This window comes from Salmo salar, chromosome 12 (genome assembly GCF_965601325.2).
Source record: "Salmo salar chromosome 12, fSalSal1, whole genome shotgun sequence".
Lineage (NCBI taxonomy): Eukaryota > Metazoa > Chordata > Actinopteri > Salmoniformes > Salmonidae > Salmo > Salmo salar.
The window spans coordinates 29823377-29849161 of NC_138302.1; the positions used below are offsets into that span (position 1 = coordinate 29823377).

The 25785-nt window shown below is 45.1% G+C and overlaps 1 protein-coding gene across 3 annotated transcripts; it reads left to right on the forward strand.

Annotated features, from left to right (window-relative positions):
* Positions 1-25475, forward strand: LOC106564685 (myosin-9). Of its 3 annotated transcripts, XM_014130926.3 has the most exons (42): positions 20-235; positions 441-508; positions 6464-6795; positions 7152-7308; positions 7396-7423; positions 7581-7674; positions 8153-8170; positions 10050-10142; positions 10296-10359; positions 10816-10914; positions 11286-11429; positions 11560-11655; positions 11937-12208; positions 12449-12622; positions 12901-13074; positions 13287-13401; positions 13728-13921; positions 14079-14200; positions 14318-14387; positions 14471-14631; positions 14778-14886; positions 15009-15140; positions 15501-15707; positions 15993-16130; positions 16382-16505; positions 16685-16856; positions 17202-17414; positions 17589-17733; positions 18045-18251; positions 18839-18943; positions 19063-19215; positions 19518-19766; positions 20074-20286; positions 20577-20789; positions 20936-21097; positions 21559-21687; positions 21782-21870; positions 21985-22108; positions 22385-22593; positions 22792-22900; positions 23589-23761; positions 24157-25475. In XM_014130926.3, the coding sequence occupies exons 3-42, from the start codon at positions 6469-6471 to the stop codon at positions 24266-24268; spliced, it is 5889 nt and encodes a 1962-aa protein (XP_013986401.1). In that variant the 5' UTR covers positions 20-235; positions 441-508; positions 6464-6468; the 3' UTR covers positions 24269-25475. The 3 variants fall into 3 exon arrangements, with proteins under 3 accessions (XP_013986400.1, XP_013986402.1, XP_013986401.1); XM_014130925.3 differs by lacking the exon at positions 441-508 and having other exon boundaries at positions 1-235; XM_014130927.3 differs by lacking the exons at positions 441-508; positions 8153-8170 and having other exon boundaries at positions 1-235.
* The last annotated feature ends 310 nt before the right edge of the window (positions 25476-25785 follow it).

Sequence of the window (25785 nt, forward strand, 5' to 3'; positions counted from 1 at the left end):
CAGTCAGACCCTTCTCACCTGTGAATGATAAAGTGGGCGGATCATAGTTTAGATATGTCCACCCTATTTCAGTCACGCCCGGCGCAGAGACAACAGAAAGGGAGATAATTGAGAAGGAAATAATCTGCAGTAGGGTTTCTTGAGTTTGCTGTCGCGCGGAAGAAGTTGCCTTTGCAAACACGGAAACCGGTAGAGCAAACGAATTCACCCCGTAGTGCCTACAACCGAGTAGAAGGTAAGTTTTTTTTTTAACGTTTTTTTTATCAAGGTTACCTATCAGTCGGTCCCTCCTGTAATCCTCGTGGGATGAGATCTATTTATAATATGTTAGTGCTCTCTTCGAAGTCTGTTGCGGGAAACTCTACAAACGACGACAGACAAGTAGGTTATTTTTATTAGTTCTGTGTCATGTGAGTTTTTGCGTTACATCGCGAATGTAGATCGGAAGGTGATTCGTCCAGCAGCATCCGCACAACTCGACGTCAAGGTAGCCTTGTCACTGCTTCAGGTGAGAAAGTAGTCGGGTGGTAGTAACAAAGGGACACTTGGACAAATTGCAAACTACATTGCTAGTTGATGGGACTTAATATTGATACCTCTCTTTCTAGTCATTTCACATTAGTCCTGTCAAGCTTGCACTGTGACAGTTTGAGTATAGCCAGTGAGTAAAGTTAACCTGGATGGCAGCATCTGCAAGGGTAAACCAATTGTAGGCTACCTGTGCAAACAATGGTTATTTCACCTTGTCCTGACAAGTAATTAACAATGACAATACCCAGCCAGTGTCCAATCCTATGTTCTGCTGCCCAAACTTGGTGGCTATTCCAAACCACAGCCATCAACCCTCTACTAGTGCACTTTTACGTTGACCAATTTATTGTTTTGGGGAAGCTAAGCTGAAAATATAGCTTACTAAGCTACCAATCATTTCACACTGAAAGAAGGTAAGCTACACTACACTAAAGCTACCCTAAAAAAAGACATGGTTTACTCAACTGAAGGCTAAAATACACTTTGTTTAAATATGATCCCAAAGTGATTTGTTCTTGCAATTTGTAGTCTGACATTTCAGATTTTCTTTCTGGGGAAAATGTATATTTTAGCCTATTAAACAAACCATGTTTCAAGTGAGAATTAGGCAGGTCTGATGTGGAAAAATATACATTTGGACTAAATGGAGTACACTGCTCTCCAACACTGCCAATTTATCTGATGTTTGCTTGTCTTGTTTTGAAGTTGTAATTTGAGACCATGGCTTGGAGGGTTGGTTGGAGCACAAAATGCACGCACGCACACCCTGATATGGATCTACCCTAAGGATACACAATTTGCACACACTTGCATTCAAATGGTTTTGGCACCTGAAATACTGAGTCTCGTGTTTGCGTTGTTTTGTCTGGTAAAGGTGTGGCATTCAACTTTTGAGCCAAACCTGTATTCAGTTCATTGAATGTCCTACTCAGGCCACTGCATTGTCTTAAAGCTATTTAGCAGAATGCAATGTTCCTGGTAGGAATCGAGTCCTTCCTTGGGGACTAGACCATACACACCTTAAAATAGAGTTATATGATTGTACTAATCATATCTACCATCTTGCTTAGTTACTTCCCCCACCCATTTTTTTTAATTTTTTTATAGATACTAACGTTGTTAATGCCTGCCACTCCTAGTACCTGCATTAACTAGATGATAAGAGACAGCCTGGTGTCAGACTACACGTAATATAGTAAATGTAAATCCGGGGGACTCATATTAGTATGTTACATTTGGTATAGTAGGGCAGCAGGTAGCCTAGTGGTTAGAGCGTTGGACTAGTAACCGAAAGGATGCAAGTTAAAGGTAAAATAAAAATAGTTACGTATGACAGAAGGTTACTTAAGACAAAAAATAAAGTAGGGTGGTTGAGCGGGCAGGAGTATAAAGCGAATTTCTTCCAACCCAAAGGTTGTGTGTTCGCATCTCATCACGGATAGTTTTAGCAACTTTCCGACTACTTTTTAGCTACTCTGCAGCTAGGCATGTTGGCTAACCTTAACCCCCTAACCCCAGCTAACGTTAGCCACCTAGCTAACGTTGCTGACAACAAATTGGAATTTGTAACACCACATGAAATGGATGATGGCCATCCATAAATGAATACATACCACATGAAATGGATGATGGCCATCCATAAATGAATACATACCACATGAAATGGATGATGGCCATCCACAAATGAATACATACCATATGACATGTAACACATCATACTAATTGGAGTGTCCCAAATTTACATTATACATCTACCTAAGAGTCAAGGTTTTAAGTAGGGGGGCATTAAGCCTACCTGGAGTGCCAGATGGGTGATGTTTGCACTGTTGGGACTATTCCATGAAATTAAGCCCAGCTTATATTTGACCCATTTAAACTAAATATATATATAAAATATTTTTAAATGGGTCAAATACTAGCTGGGCTTAATTTCATGATATATATATATATATTTTTTTTTTTTCAAAAAATGCTGTTTAATACCAGGTGTGATGAGGTCACCACTGGCTAATGTCTAGCTCTGACAGGCCTGCCCTGCTGTCCTCAGAAACACGTTTCAACACCTCTACACACTTGTGTTCTTGGCTTCCATTCAATCCAGTCTTTAGCTTGGCTTCCCCCTGCCCTTTTAACAGACAGCCACATGCCACCTCCATCTGCAGCAGCTTGAGCTATAGGACTTTATTATGCTGTCTGACAACAGTTTTGAGATACAATGACTACATAACATAGGTAAATGATACTGGTTGATAGCAGAGTTGGATGAGTTGCCATACAGGATTTCTAGCAGGGTTTCCCAACCACCAGGCCGCAAAGCATTGGCTACCGGCCTGCCAAATACATTTTTTATTTTTCCTGCTGCTTTATAATGACTAGTTGGCATTTTCTTACCTTCTCTAGTACTTTTTGAACCCAGATCTAGACCCAATGCACGGAAATCTAATCGGGCAACTGCAAGACGAACCATGCCGGGTCAATCGAGTGAATGGATAAGGAGTTGTGTTAAAGGGCAATTCTGCCACTTTTCAACCTCAATCATTATCTCCAGCAACTTTTAAACATGTATGTGCATTTTTCAAATATGTAGATGGACACTGGTGTTGTGCTGGAGATGATGGAAATTAGGTTGAAAAGTGGTGTAATTGCCCTTTTTTAATTGCCACACTAGTCATTTGAGTTGACAAGCCAGTCATAGGAGTTGAAAGGTGACTAGGAAATCCTTGAGTCACAGCCCACTATGGGCTTACTCTCTGATCCTCTTAATAACACTCTGACAATGGGTACCATCAATTGTGGATGTCAGTAGTGTCCTTTCTATACTGAAGTTGGGCAATAAGACCCTCAGGAAATGCATGTCAACACTGCAACACCATATCACGCAACTTCCTGTGGAAGTTGGCCCACAGTTAGCACTTTGTTGCTGAAAACCCACATTCCTGTGAAAGTCTCACATTCTCATGGTCGTCTTGTCTGCATTTCCTCATGTCTCCCACGAGGACCCATTCCTCCTATGTGTTTCAGATGGGGCTTATGTGCATGAGATCAGCCTGATCCCAGATCTGTTTGTGCCAACTTCTTGTCGCGTTCGGTCTGAGTGACAAGGAGTTGGCGAGACGGCACAAACTGATCTGGGATCAGGGTAGCATGCGTGGGTTATTATGAGTGGGAACAGTCCTGATTTTTTTTTTTCAGCTGTCTACTCACACTGGTTTACTCTGGTTTAGTAGTCCACTCCTGCTGGCACATGTAGTGGGCAGCCAACAGCATGGACACAGATCCTTGAGCTGATCCTCCCCCTCTGTCTTTAATCAGAGCATCAGTCTGAGCCCATAATGAACTTAGAGACACCTGGATGTTATCCAGCTGGATGTTATCGCTCTGTCCCTCTCTATCCCCCTTTCTCTCTGTCCCTATTATTTCACACTTTCTCCCTGATAGGGCGGACAGGGGTTGGGAACAGGGGTTAGACACAAACACTGTTTTGTGTCCCCACCTCAGGCGCTAAGGGTGACATGATCGACACCCGGTGATGTTTTGCATGGAAGCAGGAGAGAACCTTGAAATGGATCTGGACACAGCTTCATTAGCCTTCACCCAGTATAAGGCAGCGTTTACACACAGCTCAATTCTGATCTTTTTTCCACTTATTGGTCTTTTGAATTATCACCTAAGATCTTTTCACCATAGCTCTTTTTCAGATCTGATCTAATTGGTCAAGACAAATTGGGAGATCTGAATTGTGCTGTCTGTGTAAATACAGCCTAAGAGACAGAATTATAATGGTGGACAAGGCAACCCTGTACAAGTCATGTAATCCTTAAGATATTGATCTCACCTGGAATGTAATTACAATGTTACCATGGAGGTAAAAACTGGTTAAGACTGGGCGTTGTAGTCTATACTTGTAGCCTGAGGCCCATGAGTATGTACACACACACACACACACACACACACCCTTGAAAGGGTCATAGCTAGAGACGCAAGCAGATAGAAATAGAAATTGACCTAGAATACCTGGGTCTGTATTCATAAAGCACCTCAGTCTAGGAGTTCTGATCCAGGATCAGCCTTTTGGATCATATTGAATAAGATTATGGACCGGTGGGACCTTATCCTAGATCATCACTAGGGCTTCTCTGCTACGCTTTATGAATACAGGCCCAAGGATAGAAGGGGGAAGTATTAGGTTAAGATGTGGATGTCTGTATTCATCAATTTAACCTGAAGAGTGAAGGTATTCTTAAAGGGACGTGGCGTCTGTTCTTAAGGGAGTGGTGTCTGAGTATAATGGAATGTCTCCGTCTAAACTTGCTCCAGACATTCCTCACTGGCTGTCCTGTTGTCTGTTCCCCTTCAAAGGAAGTTAGGGAGCCCTCATTTGTCTTCCTCTGACTGGTCCACCGCTCTTTACTTGTCCTTAAGACAACATTATGTAATACATGACAGCTGGGGTGCATTCATTATAGCAAATTGTTTTGCAACAAAACAAAAACCAAGCGTTTCTTATTAGACAAAGTTCTAGGTAGTTCCTTCATGTCAACTTCATCGAGCATAGGCATCAAGCAATATCAGGAGTGTTCTGTTTTTGGTTATTAAGGGATAGGAAGACAAGAGAAAGGTTAAGATGCAATGTATGGAACAGTTGTGGGAGAGAAGTGTGTATGTAGGAGCACCAGGTCACTGCCCAGAAGTTGTCTCGTCATGTAGAGGGAAGCAGGAGTGAGAAAGACCAGCTTGTAAGTGCCAAAGGTCACGATGGAAAGGTGTGTCACTGGTTTTGTCTGTGTGTGTGTGTGTGTGTGTGACTCCAATGATGTGTGCATGCACAATTCCTGATTGTCACAACCCATTTAGAGTCTGATCCAGTTTATGCTTGGCCAAAGTCAGTCCATAACGCTTCTCGTGAGAAAATCTACCCAGCTTACAGAGGATCGTCCTCATAGTACAACCTCATAGTACAACCTCATAGTACAACCTCATAGTACAACCTCATAGTACAACCTCATAGTACAACCTCATAGTACAACCTCATAGTACAACCTCATAGTACAACCTCATAGTACAACCTCATAGTACAACCTCATAGTACAACCTCATAGTACAACCTCATAGTACAACCTCATAGTACAACCTCATAGTAAAACCTCTAGCGTGCAGCCGTGCGTGAGCGTGTGCCTGCAGGGGTGTGTGAGCGTCCTCATACATGGCAAATATTCCTGAGATGCACGTTTCATGTAACACGTTTATTTCACGCATAATGCATTTTCAGCAAATGGAAATCGCATGTTTAACCTTGTAGAACAAGCTCATGTTCAGCGTTCTCAACAATGATCACGCGTTCTGAAATGGTTTCAGTAATTTGATATAGGTCCATTTTTAGGTCCATGCTGTGCATATGATCTGAACTTAGACGGGTTGAGTGAATTATACACTGAAACATTTCACTCAAACTTTGTCTCGCAGGTATTAAATCCAAGGAACGGGATGCCGTATGACCAAAATAATGACGTCAGTTGAGCTGTACCTTTTAGTCATTTGGAACGGTCCGAACTGCACCTGCATGCTGTTTGTAGTTGGCCCTCACTTTAAAGTAAGGCATTTCGACCAAAATAATTTGCTGGGCTGTAACAATCTTAGGTTAGCTCAGCATGTCTGCATTTATTTTTTTTCTCGGGACACTTGTCCTATTTTCCGTATCCATTCTACAGCCATGTCAGAAGCAAAGCAGTTATTGTACAGGGAGAAGCCAAACTCGATAAATCTGGTCATGTGTTCAGGACAAACTCCTGGGCCAAACCATGATCATCAATTTATTTTTCACTGGGTGTTTCCATGACTCGTGTTTTTCCTCTCCACCATGTTCTGTCTCACTGTCCTTTCTCCAGCCTACCTCCTGGTTGGTCTTATCGTTGTTATTGTCTTCGTCCTACAGCCACCATGTCGGAAGCGGACAAGTTCCTCTACAGAGATAGTGGTAAGGTCGCCAACCCCCTAGACCAGGCCGACTGGGCCACCAAGAAGCTAGTATGGATCCCTTCGGAGACGCTGGGGTTCGTGGCCGGCTCCGTCAAGGAAGAGAAGGGAGAGGAGTGTGTGGTGGAGCTAGCCGATACAGGCAAGAAGGTGACGGTGAACAAGGACGATATCCAGAAGATGAACCCTCCCAAGTTCAGTAAGGTGGAGGACATGGCTGAGCTCACGTGTTTGAACGAGGCTTCAGTGCTGCACAACCTCAAGGACCGCTACTACTCTGGCCTCATCTACGTGAGTGTTTTGCATGCTTCATATGCACATGTTTACATAAAGACAGAATCCACCTAAATACGCGTACATGCGTGTAAAATAACTAATGTATCCAGAACAATTTACATTTCTGATAAATACACAGCACTCTGGATAGCCGAATTTTATTTTCTTATTTAAAAAAAAAAAAAAATTAATATATTTTTTTTAAATATGTTATTTTATTTTTATTTATTTTTTCACTTTTTTTGTTTTTTTTGTAATGCATATTGTTCACGTTCATCTTTTGCCATATTGTGAGAGATTTGGGTCAGAATCTTGGTATAGATGGTTAGTGTTGCCTGTGTGCTCAAAGTCCCTTCTCTTGTAACTTTCAGACGTACTCTGGCCTCTTCTGTGTGGTGATAAACCCCTACAAGTACCTGCCCATCTACTCCGAGAATATCATTGAGATGTACAAGGGGAAGAAGAGACACGAGATGCCCCCTCACATCTACGCCATCACAGACAACGCTTACAGGAGTATGATGCAGGGTGAGAGAACGTGATGCCTCACACCTGTGCCACATACACGCCTGTGACGCACACACACTCACATGTATTTTCTGTCTTCTATTTCAGATCGTGAAGATCAGTCCATCCTCTGCACGTAAGCTATGTCTCTGCTCAATCTTCCCTGTGTTTTTATTTATGCTTGTTCTCTAGCGCCTATGAGATGTCTTTTGCCGTCTGTTCCCATCTTCAATCAGCAACTGCTGTTCTCTCCCTCCCTCTCATTTCTGTCTTATTTCTCTCCTTTCCTGCAGAGGAGAATCGGGAGCTGGAAAGACTGAGAACACCAAGAAGGTGATCCAGTATCTGGCACACGTTGCCTCTTCCTTTAAGTCGAAGAAAGACCAGGTCAGTACCATCCCTCCTTTTCACCTCCTCACTCCCCCTCGTCCTACACCTCCATTCTGTCCTCTGTAGTTTTCCTGTGCTGCTGCTCATTTTCTCATCCCCCTGTACTTATTCTGGGTAGTCAGGGTATTTGTTCCTAACATTCCTGTTTCAGGTCCGGACCTGCCTGCCTCACCTCCCTGCAGTCACCAGGGCCCGTATTCATAAACCGTCTGAGGGAGTGCTGATCTAGGACCAGTTTTAGCATTTTAGCTCTCAATATGAGCGAAATTACATGGACGGGGCAACCTGATCCTTGATCAGCAGTGTCTCCTACTGATACACTTTATGAATAGGGACCCATTTCCTGAATTTGGGTTGATTGACATTGGATGGGACTGTAATGACTCAGTTGCGTGACACTGTATTAGTTTGTTTTACCACTGTAGGCTAGTACTTGTGATAAACTCTTTCTCTTATCCATCGTTCCCATCTCTAGGGTGCAGCGTTAGCACATGTGAGTTATCGCTCCCTCTCGCTCGCCATCTCTCCCGCTTGCCAGCGTCTTTTCCCCCCTTGATGTAAATGTATGTTCTACTAACTGCAGTCTGTATGCAAGCTGTGTGGTGGTGTAATGTACAGGTGAAAGGATGTTTTTGAGGTGTGATGAAGTGTTATGTTATACCGAAAGCTTAACACCTTAGAGATTTAGGCCGAAAAGAGTACTGCATGATATTTCAAATGACTGCATACTAAAGCAGATCAAGTAACAATGCTTCTGACTGTTTACACAGGCTGCCCAATTCTGATCTATTTTTTTTCTTCACTAATTGGTCAAAAGACCAGTCGGATCAGCTCTGAAAAAGATCTGATATGTAGTGAAGGGGGGAAAAGATCAGAATTGGGATGCTGTGTAAACACAGCCCTAGAATCAAATTCAAGTTGCTGATGGCTAAACACACACAAAGTGCTCATGAGTCAGGCCACACTAGTATTGAAGGGGTAACCCAATCTCATGTTTGTCTGACCTGTCCCACCCCACTCCCGGGCCTTTGTCCACCTCATCTGGTTGGTCTTAGAACAAGCGGTCAACAACAACAAGCTGATTTAATCTGTTTTGGGTGTTCCATGCCTGTGTGCTGTCTTGGGATCTCGGCGACTGTCTCGAATGTACTTTAAGTGCTTATCTTTTGTGCTTGTGTAAGGCTGGGCTTGTGGTTGGGACGGGAGAGTGTCGGAATGTGGAATATTTAACATGAATGTGTGTGGGGGTTTATTAGGAAATTATAGCTTCCCTGGGGTCATACTTTCTTGGTTTGTATCATAATGGTAGCATATCCTGCTGTTTACTGCTTACAGCTATGCACACCTGCTAATTTATGTCTATGATAAACTCATCTAAGGCAATATACACTCTGGACAGTTTTAGGTACTCCACCACATTCACGAAAAATGGTTTGCTCCTACAGACAGTGAGTCAACTGGCCGTGGCTTGCTATAAAAAGCAGGTAGACGAGCATTGAAGTATTCAGTTACTGTTTGATTGAATGTTAGAATGGGCAAAACGAGTAACCTATGCGACTTTGAGCGTGGTATGATTGTCAGGGCCAAGCGCCCCGGTTCCAGTATTTCAAATGGCTGGTCTCCTGGGCTTTTCACTCACGACAGTGTCTAGGGTTTACAGAGAATGGTGCCACAAACAAAACTTCCAGTAAGTGGCCGTGCTGTGGGTGAAAACAGCTTGTTAGAGGTCGAAGGAGAATCGTGCAAGCTAACAGGAGGGCCACAAACAGGCAAATAACAGCGGAATGCACAACTCCTCTATCCTTGTCACGGATGGGCTATTTCAGCAGACGACCACACAGTTCCACTCCTATCAGTGGCACGCAATCACCAACGCTGGACACTTGAGGAGTGGAAATACATTCCCTAGTTCAACAAATCCAGGTTCCTGTTGAGTCATGTTGATGAGTCAAGATTTGGCGAAAGTAGCATGAGTCCATGGCCCCATCCTGCCTGGTGTCAACAGTACATGCTGGTGGTGTGGGGAAGGGTTTTCCAGGCGCAAGTTAGGTCCCTTGATACCAATTGAGCATCATTTGAACACAACGCCTTGTAGAATTGATGCCCCGGGTCCAACCCGCTACTAGATGGTCATACCTAATAAACTGGCCACTGAGTGTACCTGTGCATAACATGGCTATAGTTCCACGACTAAGACATGGAGTCAAGCGGGTGCTCCCAATGCTTCTCGCCAAGATGAAATGCAATGCTTGCAGCATCTTACTGCATGAATGCTCATGTTGAGTCATCCTGCCGTCCTACTGCCATAATGATAACATTTGGTATCACCTGTGAGTATGTTTGTGAATCTACTGCATGCATGTTGTCACCAGGGGGAGCTAGAGAAACAACTTCTGCAGGCTAACCCCATCCTAGAGGCCTTTGGAAACGGCAAGACGGTCAAGAATGACAACTCCTCCAGATTCGTAAGAACCTTTTTTTTAAATGATTATTTTAGTTTTTTTGCGTCTTTGCGCAATTATGTGGTGACGTTAATGACGAGACCAGTATTGACTGTAACTGGATCCACTGCCACCTGGCCATACAAGTGACAGATCTCGCCTTCGCTCTCTTTCTAGGGGAAGTTTATCCGGATCAACTTTGACGTCAATGGATATATTGTGGGAGCCAACATTGAAACTTGTATCCTTTCGATCAATGCGTCTTCGTAGCTCTTGAGGGACGTATACAGCCTTCAAGCTGGAATCGTTAGTTGAAAAAGCTGAGGGATGGGCTTGGATAAATAAACACACAAATTCATTGATTAGAGCTATGGGTGCGAGGTCTGACCATCCATGATGGCAACATTTTAATTTTAGCCATGTCTTGAAGCTATACAGTGTTTAACGTTTACATTTGATTACAAACATTGGAGTCAAACAAGCTTATATTTTGGGTTCTGATGGTGCACGGCAGTATAGCTAAGCTAATGAGGCAGTTTAAGTTATTCTTCAAGAATCAATGGGTATATGTCACTAATTTATAAGTCCAAAAATTGATGTAGCAACTAAGGATTGTAACATTAATTAACATCAAATATTCCACAACATATTGGTTGTCTTGTGGAGTTATTTTTTTCTTGACGAACCATGTTGCCAGATCTGCTGGAGAAGTCCAGAGCCATCCGACAGGCTAAGGATGAAAGAGCCTTCCACGTCTTCTATTACATGCTCACAGGAGCTGGGGACAAAATGCGCTGTGAGTGACCAACAAACTCAGTTTATATCAATGTTTATGCTATGTCATTTTTTGGGGGGGAGGTACGGGGAAATGATTACTTGTCATTTTAGCAAAAACTCTTATCCAAAGTGACTTAGGAACAATTAGGATCAGTTCCTTGCTCAAGGGCACATTGAACCAACATCCTTTCGGTAACTGACCCCACGCTCTTAACCGCTAGTCTACATGCCGGCCATTATTATAAGTATAATGGTTGGACTGTAAAATAAGTTGATTTTAAATCAAATTATATCCAGTAACACTTTTTACTTGAAGCCTGCAGATATGCTTTATAACTTGTAATAACTAATGCATGTATCTGCCTTTATCTGTTCTGTCTCTCTAACCAGCTGAGCTGTGTCTGGAGGACTACAAAAACTACCGCTTCCTGACCCACGGGAACGTGACCATCCCTGGTCAGCAGGACCGTGACCTGTTTGTGGAGACCATGGACGCCTTCAACATCATGAGCATCCCAGAGGAGGAGCGGATAGGTACAAACTCCCTTCTGTCACACCTGATTCTTAGCCTGGAATACTACAGTATTCAAATAGCTTTTTCAAGATCAATGCAGTTTCTGTAAATAACTGATGTATTGTGATTGATGGTCTTGTTCTCCGTCAGGTCTTCTGAAAACTGTGTCTGCCGTTCTCCAGCTGGGCAACATGAGCTTCAAGAAGGAGCGCAACTCTGACCAGGCCTCCATGCCCGATGACACAGGTACTTTACATCTGTTTTTCACTAATCATTTCTGTTTTTTTTGTGTTTTTTTTATGTTTAGTTCAGCACTAACTCACCTGTTTCTACTGATCAAGAGCTCTGTGATTGAATTGAATCAAGTGTGTTCTGGGTTGGAACAAAAGTGTGCACCCTCTACTCTACCACTTGGGTCCTTAATGAGACTTTGTCTCCTGCAACCCTCCTTCATGGCTTCTACAATCACTTACCTTCTCCATTCATCCAGCACCACCCACTCACCCACCCCTTTCTCTCGCCCTCAGCGGCCCAGAAAGTGTGCCACCTGCTGGGCATGAACGTGACCGACTTCACCCGGGCCATCCTGTCCCCCAGGATCAAGGTGGGCAGGGATTACGTTCAGAAGGCCCAGACCCAGGAGCAGGCTGAGTTTGCGGTGGAGGCCTTGGCCAAGGCCTCCTACGAGAGGATGTTCCGCTGGCTGGTGATGAGGATCAACAAGGCCCTGGACAAGACCAAGAGACAGGGAGCCTCCTTCATCGGCATCCTGGACATCGCTGGCTTTGAGATCTTTGAGGTGAGATGAAGATCGTGGGAAAGGGGTTTGTTTGTTGGTCATTGAATACAAAACAATGGATTAGCGTGAGTGGTCATTGTCAATTGCTTTTCAAAATGTATCTTCATCTCTATTTAGATGGTGCGTGGACATCTTTACTGCTTTCTCACATTAAGATAAACGTTGCATTTCTAAGTTCCCACCAAAAAGGTCTGTCTAATTAATCTGTACCTTGTATTTTTTCCCCGCTTTCTCCTGTAGCTGAACTCGTTTGAGCAGCTGTGCATCAACTACACCAACGAGAAGCTGCAGCAGCTGTTCAACCACACCATGTTCGTCCTGGAGCAGGAGGAGTACCAGAGGGAGGGCATCGAGTGGAGCTTCATCGACTTTGGCCTGGACCTGCAGCCCTGCATCGACCTCATCGAGAAGCATGTAAGAATATTGCCATTACCACCTCTTCCCTAATGGACCTGAGGCTTATGTGATTTGTTCTGTTCCAAATTACACATTCTTTGGACAAGCATAAACGGCAATCCATCCTTTTGGTTTTGTTAACATTTGGTGACAGCAGCCAGGTAAACTTGAGCATTTTTCCCCACTCCCAAAACCAATGCAAGTCAATATCCCCTAAAGTTAGCATGTTTTAAATGTCCTGCACTACCCAACATGCACTGGATTTATGCCTCCACCTTTCTCGCTGCTGTTCCTAGGCCAGTCCTCCTGGTGTGCTGGCTCTGCTGGATGAAGAGTGCTGGTTCCCCAAGGCCACGGACAAGAGCTTTGTGGAGAAGGTGGTTCAGGAGCAGGGAAACAACCCCAAGTTCCAGAAGCCCAAGAAACTCAAGGACTCTGCTGACTTCTGCATCATCCACTACGCTGGAAAGGTCAGTTCACCACTCGTGGTGAATCTATCAATCACTAATTGGGTGGTAAAATTCGGAACTTTATTAAAGTTTTCAGCGATCCTACAACCGGGATTTCTGAAACTGGGCATTTTGCAACCCTCATTTATCTTGAACCTGAGCAAATTGGTAATACCACAGCTGACCAGTCAATAAGTTATGTGATCACAAAATGGTTCCCCCCCCCCCCCCAGGTGGACTACAAGGCAGATGAGTGGCTGATGAAGAACATGGACCCCCTGAATGACAACGTGGCCACGCTGCTCAACCAGTCCACTGACAAGTTTGTGTCGGAGCTTTGGAGAGACGGTAAGTCTCGTGAGATACTGAGAGTTGACTAGACCAGTGGAGTCAGAGGGGAGGAGGGCTCATAACGATGGTTATCAAATGCATGAATACCATTCATTATGAGCCGTCCTCCCCTCAGCAGCCTCCACTAGACTAGAAAGTAACTGGGTTGGGCTGTAGACTCTAATAGTGTGATGTCACCTACTGTTGGTACATGGCACTGCATGATTGGTGTTGGCCAATAGAACTGCAGCAACCTTTCTGTATGTTTGAACTGAAAGTACATGGTGAAAGATGAGTTAAGTGTTATCTATGATCCTGTTGCTCCTTTTCATTCTCTCTCTCAGTGGACCGTATTGTGGGCCTGGACAAAGTTGCTGGGATGTCTGACGGGGGGATGCACGGGGCCACTAAGATCCGTAAGGGCATGTTCCGCACCGTGGGCCAGCTCTACAAGGAGCAGCTGTCCAACCTCATGACCACTCTCAGGAACACCAACCCCAACTTCGTCCGCTGCATCATCCCCAACCACGAGAAGAAGGTATGGTGTCTGCAGTCATCAAATATTCCATTGATCAATGAGTTTTTGACTATAAAATTAAATAATAAATACGAGACATAGGCAGTTGGTCTTTGCTTCAGCACATACTATAAAATTAATATTTTAAAATCCTGGCTCTTCACTTCGTCACTGTCAGGCTGGTAAGCTGGAGCCCCATCTGGTTCTGGACCAGCTGAGGTGTAATGGAGTTCTGGAGGGGATCCGTATCTGCAGACAGGGCTTCCCCAACCGCATCGTCTTCCAGGAGTTCAGACAGAGGTAACCACGGGAACTTATCTTTGTGTGGTCATCTCCTACCTGTTTATCAGCTTCGCTGTCAGCATAGCCTGTTACTGCTTTTCAATGTCTTATCTTAAACTTCTCCTGTTTTCCCAGATATGAGATCCTCACTCCCAACGCCATTCCCAAGGGATTCATGGATGGCAAACAAGCCTGTGTGCTCATGGTAAGAGGCGTCAGAACAAACCATCATTCAGCAGTCTTCCAATGTCATTCCTGAATGTCATCCTCTCTACTTCCTCTTCCCAGATCAAGGCCCTGGAGCTGGATTCCAATCTGTTCCGGATTGGCCAGAGTAAGGTGTTTTTCCGAGCCGGCGTCTTGGCCCACCTGGAGGAGGAGAGGGACATTAAGATCACCGACATCATCATCAGCTTCCAGTCCTGGTGTCGTGGATACGTGGCCCGCAAGTAAGGAACTCTCCATTTAGAGTAGTAACTAGCATAGGTTTGGCTTGTGGGTTTTCTACTGTATATTAGTTGGTGTGTGAGCGTGCTATGTACACATACTCCAATAACATCATGTAGATTGATGAACGTCTTTTTTCTGTCTCCAGAGCCTTCACAAAGAGACAGCAGCAGCTGACTGCTATGAAGGTGATCCAGAGGAACTGTGCTGCTTACCTCAAACTCAGGAACTGGCAGTGGTGGAGGCTCTTCACCAAGGTACACGCACTGTTGCATATCAATATGGGAGCGTCCTAATATCAGTGTTGCAGACCTCATCCCCTACTCCTCAGCTACTTACATCGTTCTGAGTCCCCATCCTCTTCCCCCTACTCCCCCAGGTGAAGCCTCTGCTGCAGGTGACCAGGCAGGAGGAGGAGATGCAGGCTAGGGAGGATGAGCTGGAGAAGACCAAGGAGAGGCAGCAGCAAGCTGAGGAGCAGCTGCGGGAGTTTGAGGCCAAGCAGCAACAGGTATGGAGTGTCCCTTCTAGTAATTATATTTCTATGGATTTAGACTAAGCCCCAATGTAAGGTAATGACTGGTACACTCAGAACGATTATGAGTTGGTGCCTTTCAATGTCTTATTGGTGTGGTTTCCCAGACAGACGAGTCATGGACTAAAAAGCATTTAACTGAGATTCTCCATTGAGTTTGCTATTTAGTCCAAGGCTTAATCTGTCCAGGAAATCGCCCCTAGTGTCTTATACATTGTTGATGGATGGAGTGAGTAACTTCCCATACCATTTAACACCATAGTATCATAAACCAACCAGCATTTCAGCCTTGCTGTGTATCAATGCCCTGTTTCTAACACATGCCCCCCCCCCCAGCTGAATGCAGAGAAGCTAGCCCTGCAGGAGCAGCTGCAGGCGGAGACGGAGCTGTGTGCCGAGGCGGAGGAGATGCGCTCCAAGCTAGCCACCAGGAAGCAGGAGTTGGAGGAGATCCTTCACGACCTGGAGTCCAGAGTGGAGGAGGAAGAGGAGAGGGTCACCCAGCTACAGACTGAGCGGAAGAAGATGCAGACCAACATCACGGTAGTTTTTTACATTTTTTATGTTATTTATGGTGGACTAACTTTCCCTTGTTAATTGAGCCTTGTGGTCCAAACCTGTTAGTCACATGTAACTATATGAACTTTATTTCTATTAAATTGCCTTTGCAAATTGTCAATTTTCACTGGTTTTCATTTTCCCTTCCATTTCACCCTCCAAGGGGTGTGGCACTTTTAATGAACTTGGAGAGGAAGGGAGTGATGGAAGGAATTGAGGTGAAAACATCTGAATGACAACGTTCCATCTCTCTCCCTCATCTGTCTGTAGGACCTGGAGCAGCAGCTGGATGAGGAGGAGGCAGCCAGGCAGAAGCTGCAGCTGGAGAAGATGACCACAGATGCCAAGCTGAAGAAGATAGAGGAGAATGTCATGGTGCTGGATGACCAGAACAACAAACTCATTAAGGTTTGTAGTACAAGTTGATGCATTAGCATGTTTTTTCAGATGGATGGAAGAGTAAAATAATCAATTAGGCAGTTATTCATTCCAGCAATAAAGCAAGAAATCATGGACTTAATAATAGTAATAGTAAATTAGGGACTAGGTGTTATCTTGGAATGTAATATCCGGTTGTGTTCTTATGGTTCAGACTTTAACCTTCTGAGGTTGTTGTTTTGTAATCGTGTGTGTGTGTGGGGTTATTTGTTTACTTGCAGGAGAAGAAGCTGTTGGAGGAACGTATCTCAGAGTTCACCACCAACCTGACTGAGGAGGAGGAGAAGTCCAAGAGCCTGCAGAAACTCAAGAACAAGCACGAGGCCATGATCACTGACCTGGAGGGTAGGTGAACCGTAGACATACAATGACATAGAATCTATGTTTGAGGTGAACCACTTTTCCTTGTCTCTTATCCTTCGTCTGTACTGATCTGAAAAGCGCCTTTTTTTGAGAGCAATCTGAGACCAGGATAGAGACGCGTTAAAGTATTGCGACGTTCCTGGTTTCCTCTCCCTCATCAGACCGGCTGAGGAAGGAGGAGAAGAGTCGTCAAGAGCTGGAAAAGAACCGCAGGAAGCTGGAGGGAGACTCCACGGAGCTGAATGACCAGATGGCTGACCTGCAGGCCCAGATAGCCGAGCTCCGAGCCCAGCTGGCCAAGAAGGAGGAGGAGCTAATGGCTGCGCTGGCCAGGTGAGGGGGAAGAGAAACGCTTTTTATTTATTGTTTGGAGAAAGGGCCTAAATTCTATTTCCGATTTGTGTATCAAAGTATGTTTGACATTTTATAAATGACACATTACAGGCCGCATGTATGAAACAGAAACGCAGGCCACATTAAATTGGCTTGCGGCCCGCATTTGGTTGGCCTGAACGAGATGTTATTTTACTTTCCATTGAAAGAGTTTGATCTGCTGTTTTATTAGGATCTGAGCCCATATAGTAAAACCAAAGTCTACAAAATAGTTTTTGTATGACTTTTAATTTCAATGCTTTACACTCTAACCCCCATCCCCCTTCGCTCCCCACCACCCTCCAGGATAGAGGAGGAGGCCGCGGCCAAGAACACGGCCCAGAAGAAGATCCGGGAGCTGGAGGCCCAGCTTTCTGAGCTGCAGGAGGACCTGGAGCTGGAGAGGGCTGCGAGGGCCAAGGCTGAGAAACACCGCAGGGACCTGGGAGAGGAGCTGGAGGCTCTGAAGACTGAGCTGGAGGACACACTGGACTCCACTGCAACACAACAAGAGCTCAGGTACTGGGAGCGTCCATGCACACACACACACAGTTGGAGGTGAAGGACAGTGGTTTGCCATGCGTAAATGTTAAGTTTTAGTTATAGACCATTACCCGTTGAGAAGACATATGGGGCCAGTCCTCAATTTCCGTCTTCCTCCACCACTTTCAATCGCTCCATCCTGTTGTTCAGGACCAAGCGTGAGACTGAGGTGACCCAGCTAAAGAAGGTTTTGGAGGATGAGGCCAAGGTGCACGAGCAGCAGGTGGCTGACATGAGGCACAAACACAACCAGGCCTTTGACGAGCTCAACGAACAGCTGGAGCAGGCCAAGAGGGTGAGAGCTCACTTAAACTGCATTATACTGTTCATATGTAGGCATCATGGGAATTTCTCTTTTTTGTGGGGGCATATGGTTCTCTAACATGACTGTGTGAATGGTGGAATATTTTAATTTTATGTTGCCTGTAACATTCAAGGTTTTACTGTAATAGTTTGTATTTCATAATGAAGTCTTCAGCAGCATGAACTTATATAACCAACAGTACAATATGAACTCTTTTCCTCGAAGTAAAACAAGCTGTACGTTATAGTATTTCGGTAGAGAACCGCCGACGTAACCTCCTGCCTATGTGTCTGCTCGTTCAGAACAAGGCGTCAGTGGAGAAAGCCAAGCAGGCTATGGAAAGCGAACATAATGAGCTGGCCATCGAGCTGAAGACCCTGACCCAGGGGAAGAGTGAGTCGGAGCAGCGCAGGAAGAAGGCCGAGACCCAGGTCCAGGAACTGCAGATCAAACACTCTGAGAGCGAGAGGCAAAGGAAGGAGCTGGCCGAGAAGGTGGCCAAGATGCAGGTAGGTGTGGACTGGATGTTGGATACAGTGGCTTGGCTGTAGCCGATGGAGAAAGGGATGATATGAGGCAAGAAGGTGAATGAATGGGTATCCAGAACACTTTGGGGGGTTTCAAAGTATTATGTTGGTGGATGGATAGATTAACACTATACAATTGTATTTGTCACATGCACTGAATACAACAGGGGTAGACCTTAGAGTGAAATGCTTACTTATGAGCCCTTAACCAACAATGCAGTTCAAGAAATGGAGTTAAGAACATTTTTACCAAATAAACTAAAGTACAAAATAAAGTAATACAATAACGAGGCTATATACAGGGGGGGGGTACGGACGGGGGGGGGGGGGGGGGGGGGTACGGAGTCAATGTGCGGGGTTACAGGTTAGTCGAGGTAATTTGTACATGTAGGTACGGGTGAAGTGACCGCAGAGAACAGTGAGTAGCAGCATTGTAAAAACAAAAGGGAGGGGGGTGGGGTTAATGGATGATAATGAATATATGCATGTATATTAGGGATAATGGATTGATGTGGTTCTGGAGGATGTGGTTAAATGGCTGTGTTAATTCCTCTCTGTGTCTTGTCTAGTCTGAGCTGGACAACGTCAACAGCGTGTTGAGTGTGGTTGAGAGCAAGTCCATCAAGGCAACTAAAGACTGTTCCACTGTAGAGTCTCAACTGCAGGATGTACAGGTACGGTCACACAGTCACGCTCACCAACAGACTCGCGCGCACACACACCCATGTGCTGTTTAGAAATGGCCTTAAACACACTCTAACCATTCTTTCCCTCCTTTTTGTCCTCTTTCTAGGCGCTGCTCCAGGAGGAAACTCGTCAGAAGCTCTCCTTCTCCACTCGTCTGCGTCAGATGGAGGATGACCAGAACAACCTGAGGGAGATGCTGGAGGAAGAGGAGCAGGGTAAGAAGAACACGGAGAAGCAGCTCTACACCCTCCAAGCTCAGGTTAGTACCAGCTCTGGTTGCTAGTGCATTCCTCTGTCCCTCGAGCTCCATAATACTATCCAGTTTTGTTTTCCCTATCATGCATGTGTTACACCACCTCACTGAATGCTTACAGAAATCTTCCTGATTTTGAACTATGCCACCTTGTACGCTAGGACATGCAGACCATGAAGTCTGAGGCATTTTAAGTATTGAAACGACTTGATGCTTTAGCTTGACCAATCGGCACTACATTTCATGTGCATCTCTTCCTCTCCCTTACCTTTTCTACCAAACTTCTCATACTCTTCCCTTATCCTCAGCTGACGGAGATGAAGAAGAAGATGGAGCTGGAGACCCAGTCCCTGGAGGGGGCGGAGGAGAACAAGAAACGTATGCAGCGGGAGCTGGAGGGCGTGGTCCAACAGCTGGAGGAGAAGGCATCGGCCTACGACAAGCTTGACAAGACCAAGACCCGTCTGCAGCAGGAGCTGGATGACATGATGGTGGACCAGGACAACCTCAGGCAGACGGTGTCCAACCTGGAGAAGAAGCAGAGGAAGTTTGACCAGGTGAATGGGTTGATGGGTGGTGATGGCATAGAGGTTCTATAGCAGAGGTGGGCAGTGAGCACCTCTGGTCCTGGATGGCCAAAGATTGCAGCCACGGCAGCCCTCAAGGGGTTATTTGCTAGATTTAATCACTGGCCTATGACAAGCGGTTCATAAAATGAACCTGTAATGATTGATCTATGCATCATATGATGTATAGATCAATCATTTCCGGTTCAAATTTGCTTCAAGCACTACATCAAAACAAAAAAAATAGATTTTGACTCAACTGTCATACTGAAATACCTTCCGCCTGTCCCTATAACAGATGCTGACTGAGGAGAAGACCATCTCCAGCCGGAATGCTGAGGAGAGGGACCGGGCTGAGGCCGAGGCCAGGGAGAAGGAAACGCGGGCCCTGACTCTGACCCGCGAGCTGGAGGCCATTAAGGACCTGAAGGATGAACTGGACCGGGCCAACAAGGTCCTCAAGGCAGAGATGGATGACCTGGTCTCATCGAAGGACGACGTTGGTAAAAGTGTAAGTCCGATCACAAATGTTGTTGTTGAACTTTTGCTAGTGGGTGACTCAAGTTCCCGATTCATTGCGTCCTGTCTTACTCTTACAAATGCAAATCCAGTCTGACCTTCTCCTCCAATGTGTTTTGCAAATCGGGAGGATGTGAGGAAAGACTTGAGGGTAGTTTGGAACTTTTCCAAATGCTGCAAAATGTGAATGCACCATCCCTCCCAAACTCCCTCATTGAACATTGTTGAATGACAATGTTTTTATTTCATTCTAAAGTTCTTCCTTTTTGCCTCTTGGTGCAGGTCCACGAGCTGGAGAAAGCGAAGCGTGCCATGGATCAACAGATGGAGGAGATGCGTGTGCAGCTGGAGGAACTGGAGGACGAGCTGCAGGCCACGGAGGATGCCAAGCTGCGTCTGGAGGTCAACATGCAGGCCATGAAGGCCCAGTCCGACAGGGACCTGCAGGCCAGAGACGAGCAGGGTGAAGAGAGGAGGAAGCAGCTGGTCAAACAGGTACAGGGTTGTGTTCATTACATATTGGAAGAAAACAGTCTGAAACCAGAAGAGGAGACTTCAACTTATCCAATAAGAAATACTTTTTTTTTTTTTTAAACTGTAACCTACTAAACACAACCTTGGATCTGTGTGATGTTCCCCAGGTGCGTGAGATGGAGACTGAGCTGGAGGATGAGCGGCGGCAGAAAGCCCTGGCTGTGGCTGCTAAGAAGAAGCTGGAGGCAGACCTGGGAGAACTGGAAGCAGGCATCAGCTTCGCCAACAAGGGCCGTGACGAGGCCCTCAAACAGCTGAAGAAACTGCAGGTAATACAGAGGGACGCACACAGGAGGGCAGTGAGTTTTGGGCTACTTTTTGAGGCACTCTGCTTTTACTGGTATTTCCAGGATTGTCTGCGAGTGTTGCTGCATGTAGGACATGTTTTGTAATTGACAAGCCTTTTCCAATCCAATTAAAAGATGTTGGCTTGCCAGTCACTAGACCCGGGTTCGAGTCTCGGTCGGGGATTTTAGCAGGAAGTAATTACCTGAGTGCAGAGCAGTACATTTGATGGATTTTGGTTTTAACTGGCTTCTGGTTTTGAGAATGGCTTGATCTCTCACATACACGGTAACCTTCTCTATGCACCAAAAGTGAGCTGAAGGCATGTCTAACAGCTGTTAGGTTTACACCGACAAAAACGTAGTTCACAGCTCACTACAAATTAGGCAGTCTTCAGTAGAAGGATAACAAGCCCTACAGTCTGGTTTGGTTCTCTCCTATACAGGCCCTGTTGAAAGATCAGATGAGGGAGCTGGAGGATCTGCGTCTGTCCAGGGACGAGGCCCTCAATATGGCCAAGGAGAACGAAAAGAAGGTCAAGGCAATGGAGGCTGACACCATCCGTCTCCAGGAGGTATGTCTGTTTGCAGGGCCCTCGCTCGCTGTCTCCACCCCCACTGTCCATGTTCTTATGCTCCTCATGACAGACTCCTCTCCATCTTCCATAGGAGTTGGCGTCTGCTGAGCGAGTCAAGAAACAGGCCCAGACAGAGAGGGACGAACTGCAGGACGAGCTCAACAGCCACAACGCTAAGAAGTACGGCTCACAGACACCTCATAGAAACACTGAAATTGATTTGCATGGAATTTGCCATATCTGTGATGGGTTTTCTTCCTCCTAACCAAAATGTCCTCCCCCCCCCCCCCTCAGTACCCTGACGGTGGATGAGAAGAGGAGACTGGAGTCTCGTATCGCTAAGCTAGAGGAGGAATTGGAGGAGGAGCAGTTGAACACAGAGATGGTCAACGACCGCTTGAGGAGAACCACACTGCAGGTAATGAACTGATCGCAAAGCAGAGGAGCTGTACTGAGGAAAGTGTTTTATTTATCTGGGTTAGTCACAAGGAGATGAAGGGAAAAGAGGCATTCTGGTTGAAGAATAATTGAGTTCTGTTTGTAGTATTTCAACCTGACTTGTTAGAGCTCTATTTGTAGTAGAAGTTCTCAACTGAGACAAATACACCATGTCTAACGTTATGGGCCGGCCACTACATGGTCCAATTCATCTCAATGCCTAGTCTTGTCCATACCGCCACACTCTCTGCCCTAGACTGACCAGCTGACCATTGAGCTGACGGCGGAGCGTAGTACCGCCCAGCGCCTGGAGGGGACCCGGGCCCAGCTGGACCGGCAGAACAAGGAGCTCAAGCTCAAGCTGCAGGAGCTGGAGGAGACTGTGAAGTCCAGATACAAGGCCTCTATCACTGCCCTGGAGGCCAAGATACTGCAGCTGGAGGAGCAACTGGACTTGGAGTTCAAGTAAGTAAAAACCATTGGCGCGGTCTCCCTTTGTCTTTCCTGAATTTCTCACGGCCGCTCTCCTTGTTTCCTTTTCAATGTGTTGTTGGAGAGGATCCAAGGTCCCTCCCCTTTGACCTATGAATTTTGAGAAGCAGGTTAGGAGAAAATGCCCCTTTTCATGAGTCATGTCTTGACTTAGTTTTTATCTGTTCTAAGGGAGCGTCAGCATTCGTCCAGGCTGGTCAGGCGCACGGAGAAGAAGCTGAAGGAGGTGCTGCTGCAGGTGGAGGACGAGAGACGCAACACAGAGCAGTACAAGGCAGAGGTGGGTCTACCCTGCATGGAACTAGATCAGTTACCTACTCCAACATCAGTTGCCTACCCCTATATCAGTAGCAACATGGGTGTAATGTATATCAGTGGAGGCTGCTGAATTTCTAGAAAGGAGCGAATGGCATCAAACCCATGGAAGCAATATGTTTGTATTTGATACCTATTCTACTCCAGCCATTACTATGAGCCCGTCCTCCCCAATTAATGTGCTACCAACCTCCTGTGGTGTGTGTGTATAGTTCCAGGTGCAATGTAACCAGACAAGCGAGATGACGGATGCAGATTGTATAATCTCCATGTCTTGTAAAGATCCGGGGTGTTCATTAGTCAGATTGTTTTGCAACGGAAACATTTACTGTAGGAACCAAACTGAAGTAAATGGAGAGGGACCTACCTGAATTTGTCCAATAAACTATTTTTTGTTGCAAAATGTTTTCCTTTTGGAGTAAATTATTGATTTTACAAAAACGTTTTCCAATGGAAATCGACAAATGAATATACCCCAGATAATCTGTGCAGACCTGTCCTGTATCTGCGCTGATATCTGGGAAAACAACCAGAAACCGCATGCTGTATAGCTGCAGCCACTGAACCACCTTGCACAGTTACTGTATAGCCTCCATAGATGGATACATATATTTGCAGCCACTGATTGAACGTCCTCTTCCTGTACTCCACAGGCGGACAAGGCGAACAACCGCACACGTCAGCTAAAGCGTCAGCTGGAGGAGGCAGAGGAGGAAGTGACACGGGCCAACGCCAACCGCAGGAAGCTGCAGAGGGAGCTTGATGATGCCACTGAGTCGCAAGACGCTGTGACCCGAGAGGTCAGCACCCTGAAGAGCAAGCTCAGGTATGGTCATCCCTCCCTCTACCCTATATTCATTAGAGTGAAATGTTGCACAAGGTTTAGTTAGAAATGGATTGTGTAGAGCAGAGTTTCCCAAATGTGGTCCTGCCCCCCCCCCTCGGGGTGCACGTTCTGGTTTTTGCCACAGGTGTAGAATGCATGTCAGGTAGAAGGGATCATGCCAGAATTTATTTGGGGGGAAACATTCTGAATACAACCCAGCCTTTTGATAGTTAGACCGATTATAGTTATGGTGTTTTTGGCACTCCTTTTTACAGAAATACAATGTTACTGGGTCTTTTGACTTTGAACAAGCATAAAAGGATGAATGTATTTAATTGCGGTGTTATAAAACCTGTGACCAAATATCTCTGAAGTTGTTGATTTACTCTTTGCAGGCGCGGGGACTTGCCTTTAAATATGCGCCGTGTCATGAATCGCACAGGCATGGGGGACAGTGATGAGGAGATGGATCTGACCAGCGACGCATCCAAGCCTTTACCTGAGTGAGATGATCGTGACAGGAGAGAGCAGCCTACTTTTACAGGGACCATACTGGAAATGCAAAATCTATCTGATTTAAATAGTGCATTCTATAGCTGACTGCTCCATCAGCCATCCTTGCTATCATATAAATAATTGTATACCAAGATTTATACTGTTCTCTTCAGTGTCCATTTTTGACAATCTGTTTTGTTCAGGTAGGCCTAGTTGGAGATCTGAGATCGTTCTCCTAGATTTACTAATTCACATTAGAAATCTGTACAGTGCATGTGTGCAAAACAAATCTGTGGCCAAATTATATTATGTCATGAATGGGACATTTATTTTAGAGGCTAGCTTTCCAAATATGTGACTTTCTAGATCCATTTTTCTACTCAGCCATTTTCAATATTATAAGAAGTATATTGTTCCGACATGGTTTAGCAGTTTAAATTGTTAGTGGCTAGAATACACCAAAATACCCGCTGCCACCTCTTTTTCCCTTGGAACTTGTATGATACTGTTTCTGCCACCTTTCGCTGTGCACAACGGTTTTTTTCTTTATGAATGCAGTAATTTAATATGGTTTATTAGTGTCGTACTATGTAATTCTGGTATATATTTTTATTTTTTTCACTGGTATTTTCTGCACACACAGTACTTCACTTTTAATCCACATATTGTAGTACATGCATCACATTTGCACACAGTTATTACATCTACAGTTAAAGCCTGCACTTTATACCTAACGGTCACAGGAGTGAGTTGGTGCATACACTGAGAATAACTACAGCCTAAACACTTGCAAATTGTATTATGCTGAAATATGTGCGGGGTCTTTTCTAATAGTTATTGGTCTCTTGAAATGATTGACTGCTTTGAGTTGATCCATGTGTTCTGCTAAATAAGGAGAATGGTGGTGGGTTAGATGGCACTGTTCTTTGCACATGAGTGGCAGTGACTACTACGTGGTGTGAATTCTACTTCATATCTAAGAATAGATACTCATATTTTTAATCTAGCTTGGTCACCTTCATTTTCTGTTATTGCACTTTCACATTTCAATTATTGAGTTTGGAGATTCTGCAAGATCTAGTGTGGATGTATGCTTATGCTCAATTTTCACTCGCTGTTTAATGAATTGTAACTGAGGGCTATATTGACAATTGTTTTATTTCAGAGTATTTAGTATTTTATCAGATGTCATGTTTCAATAAAATTATATTAAAGGATATGACTGCAATATTTAACCCTGAAGGTAATTAATATTGATGCAGGGAAAGTATTTTCACACTAACGGAATAAACAAGTTTTAAACGAAAGAGCGATTCCACAAATTAGCTACAGTATTTACACACATGCAGTCCTCAAGTACACCACCAGAGGGTTCAAAGATTACAACTAGAAATATTGCCTATGCTCCCCTCCCACTGTATATTTTGCAGTGGAAAGCGAGATGAAACCGGTTGGCCCCGACTGGTACGGGGTAGAGAGGCGCTTGGGGCGACGTGGGGGAAATTGCTGATCTCACTACGCACGCACTG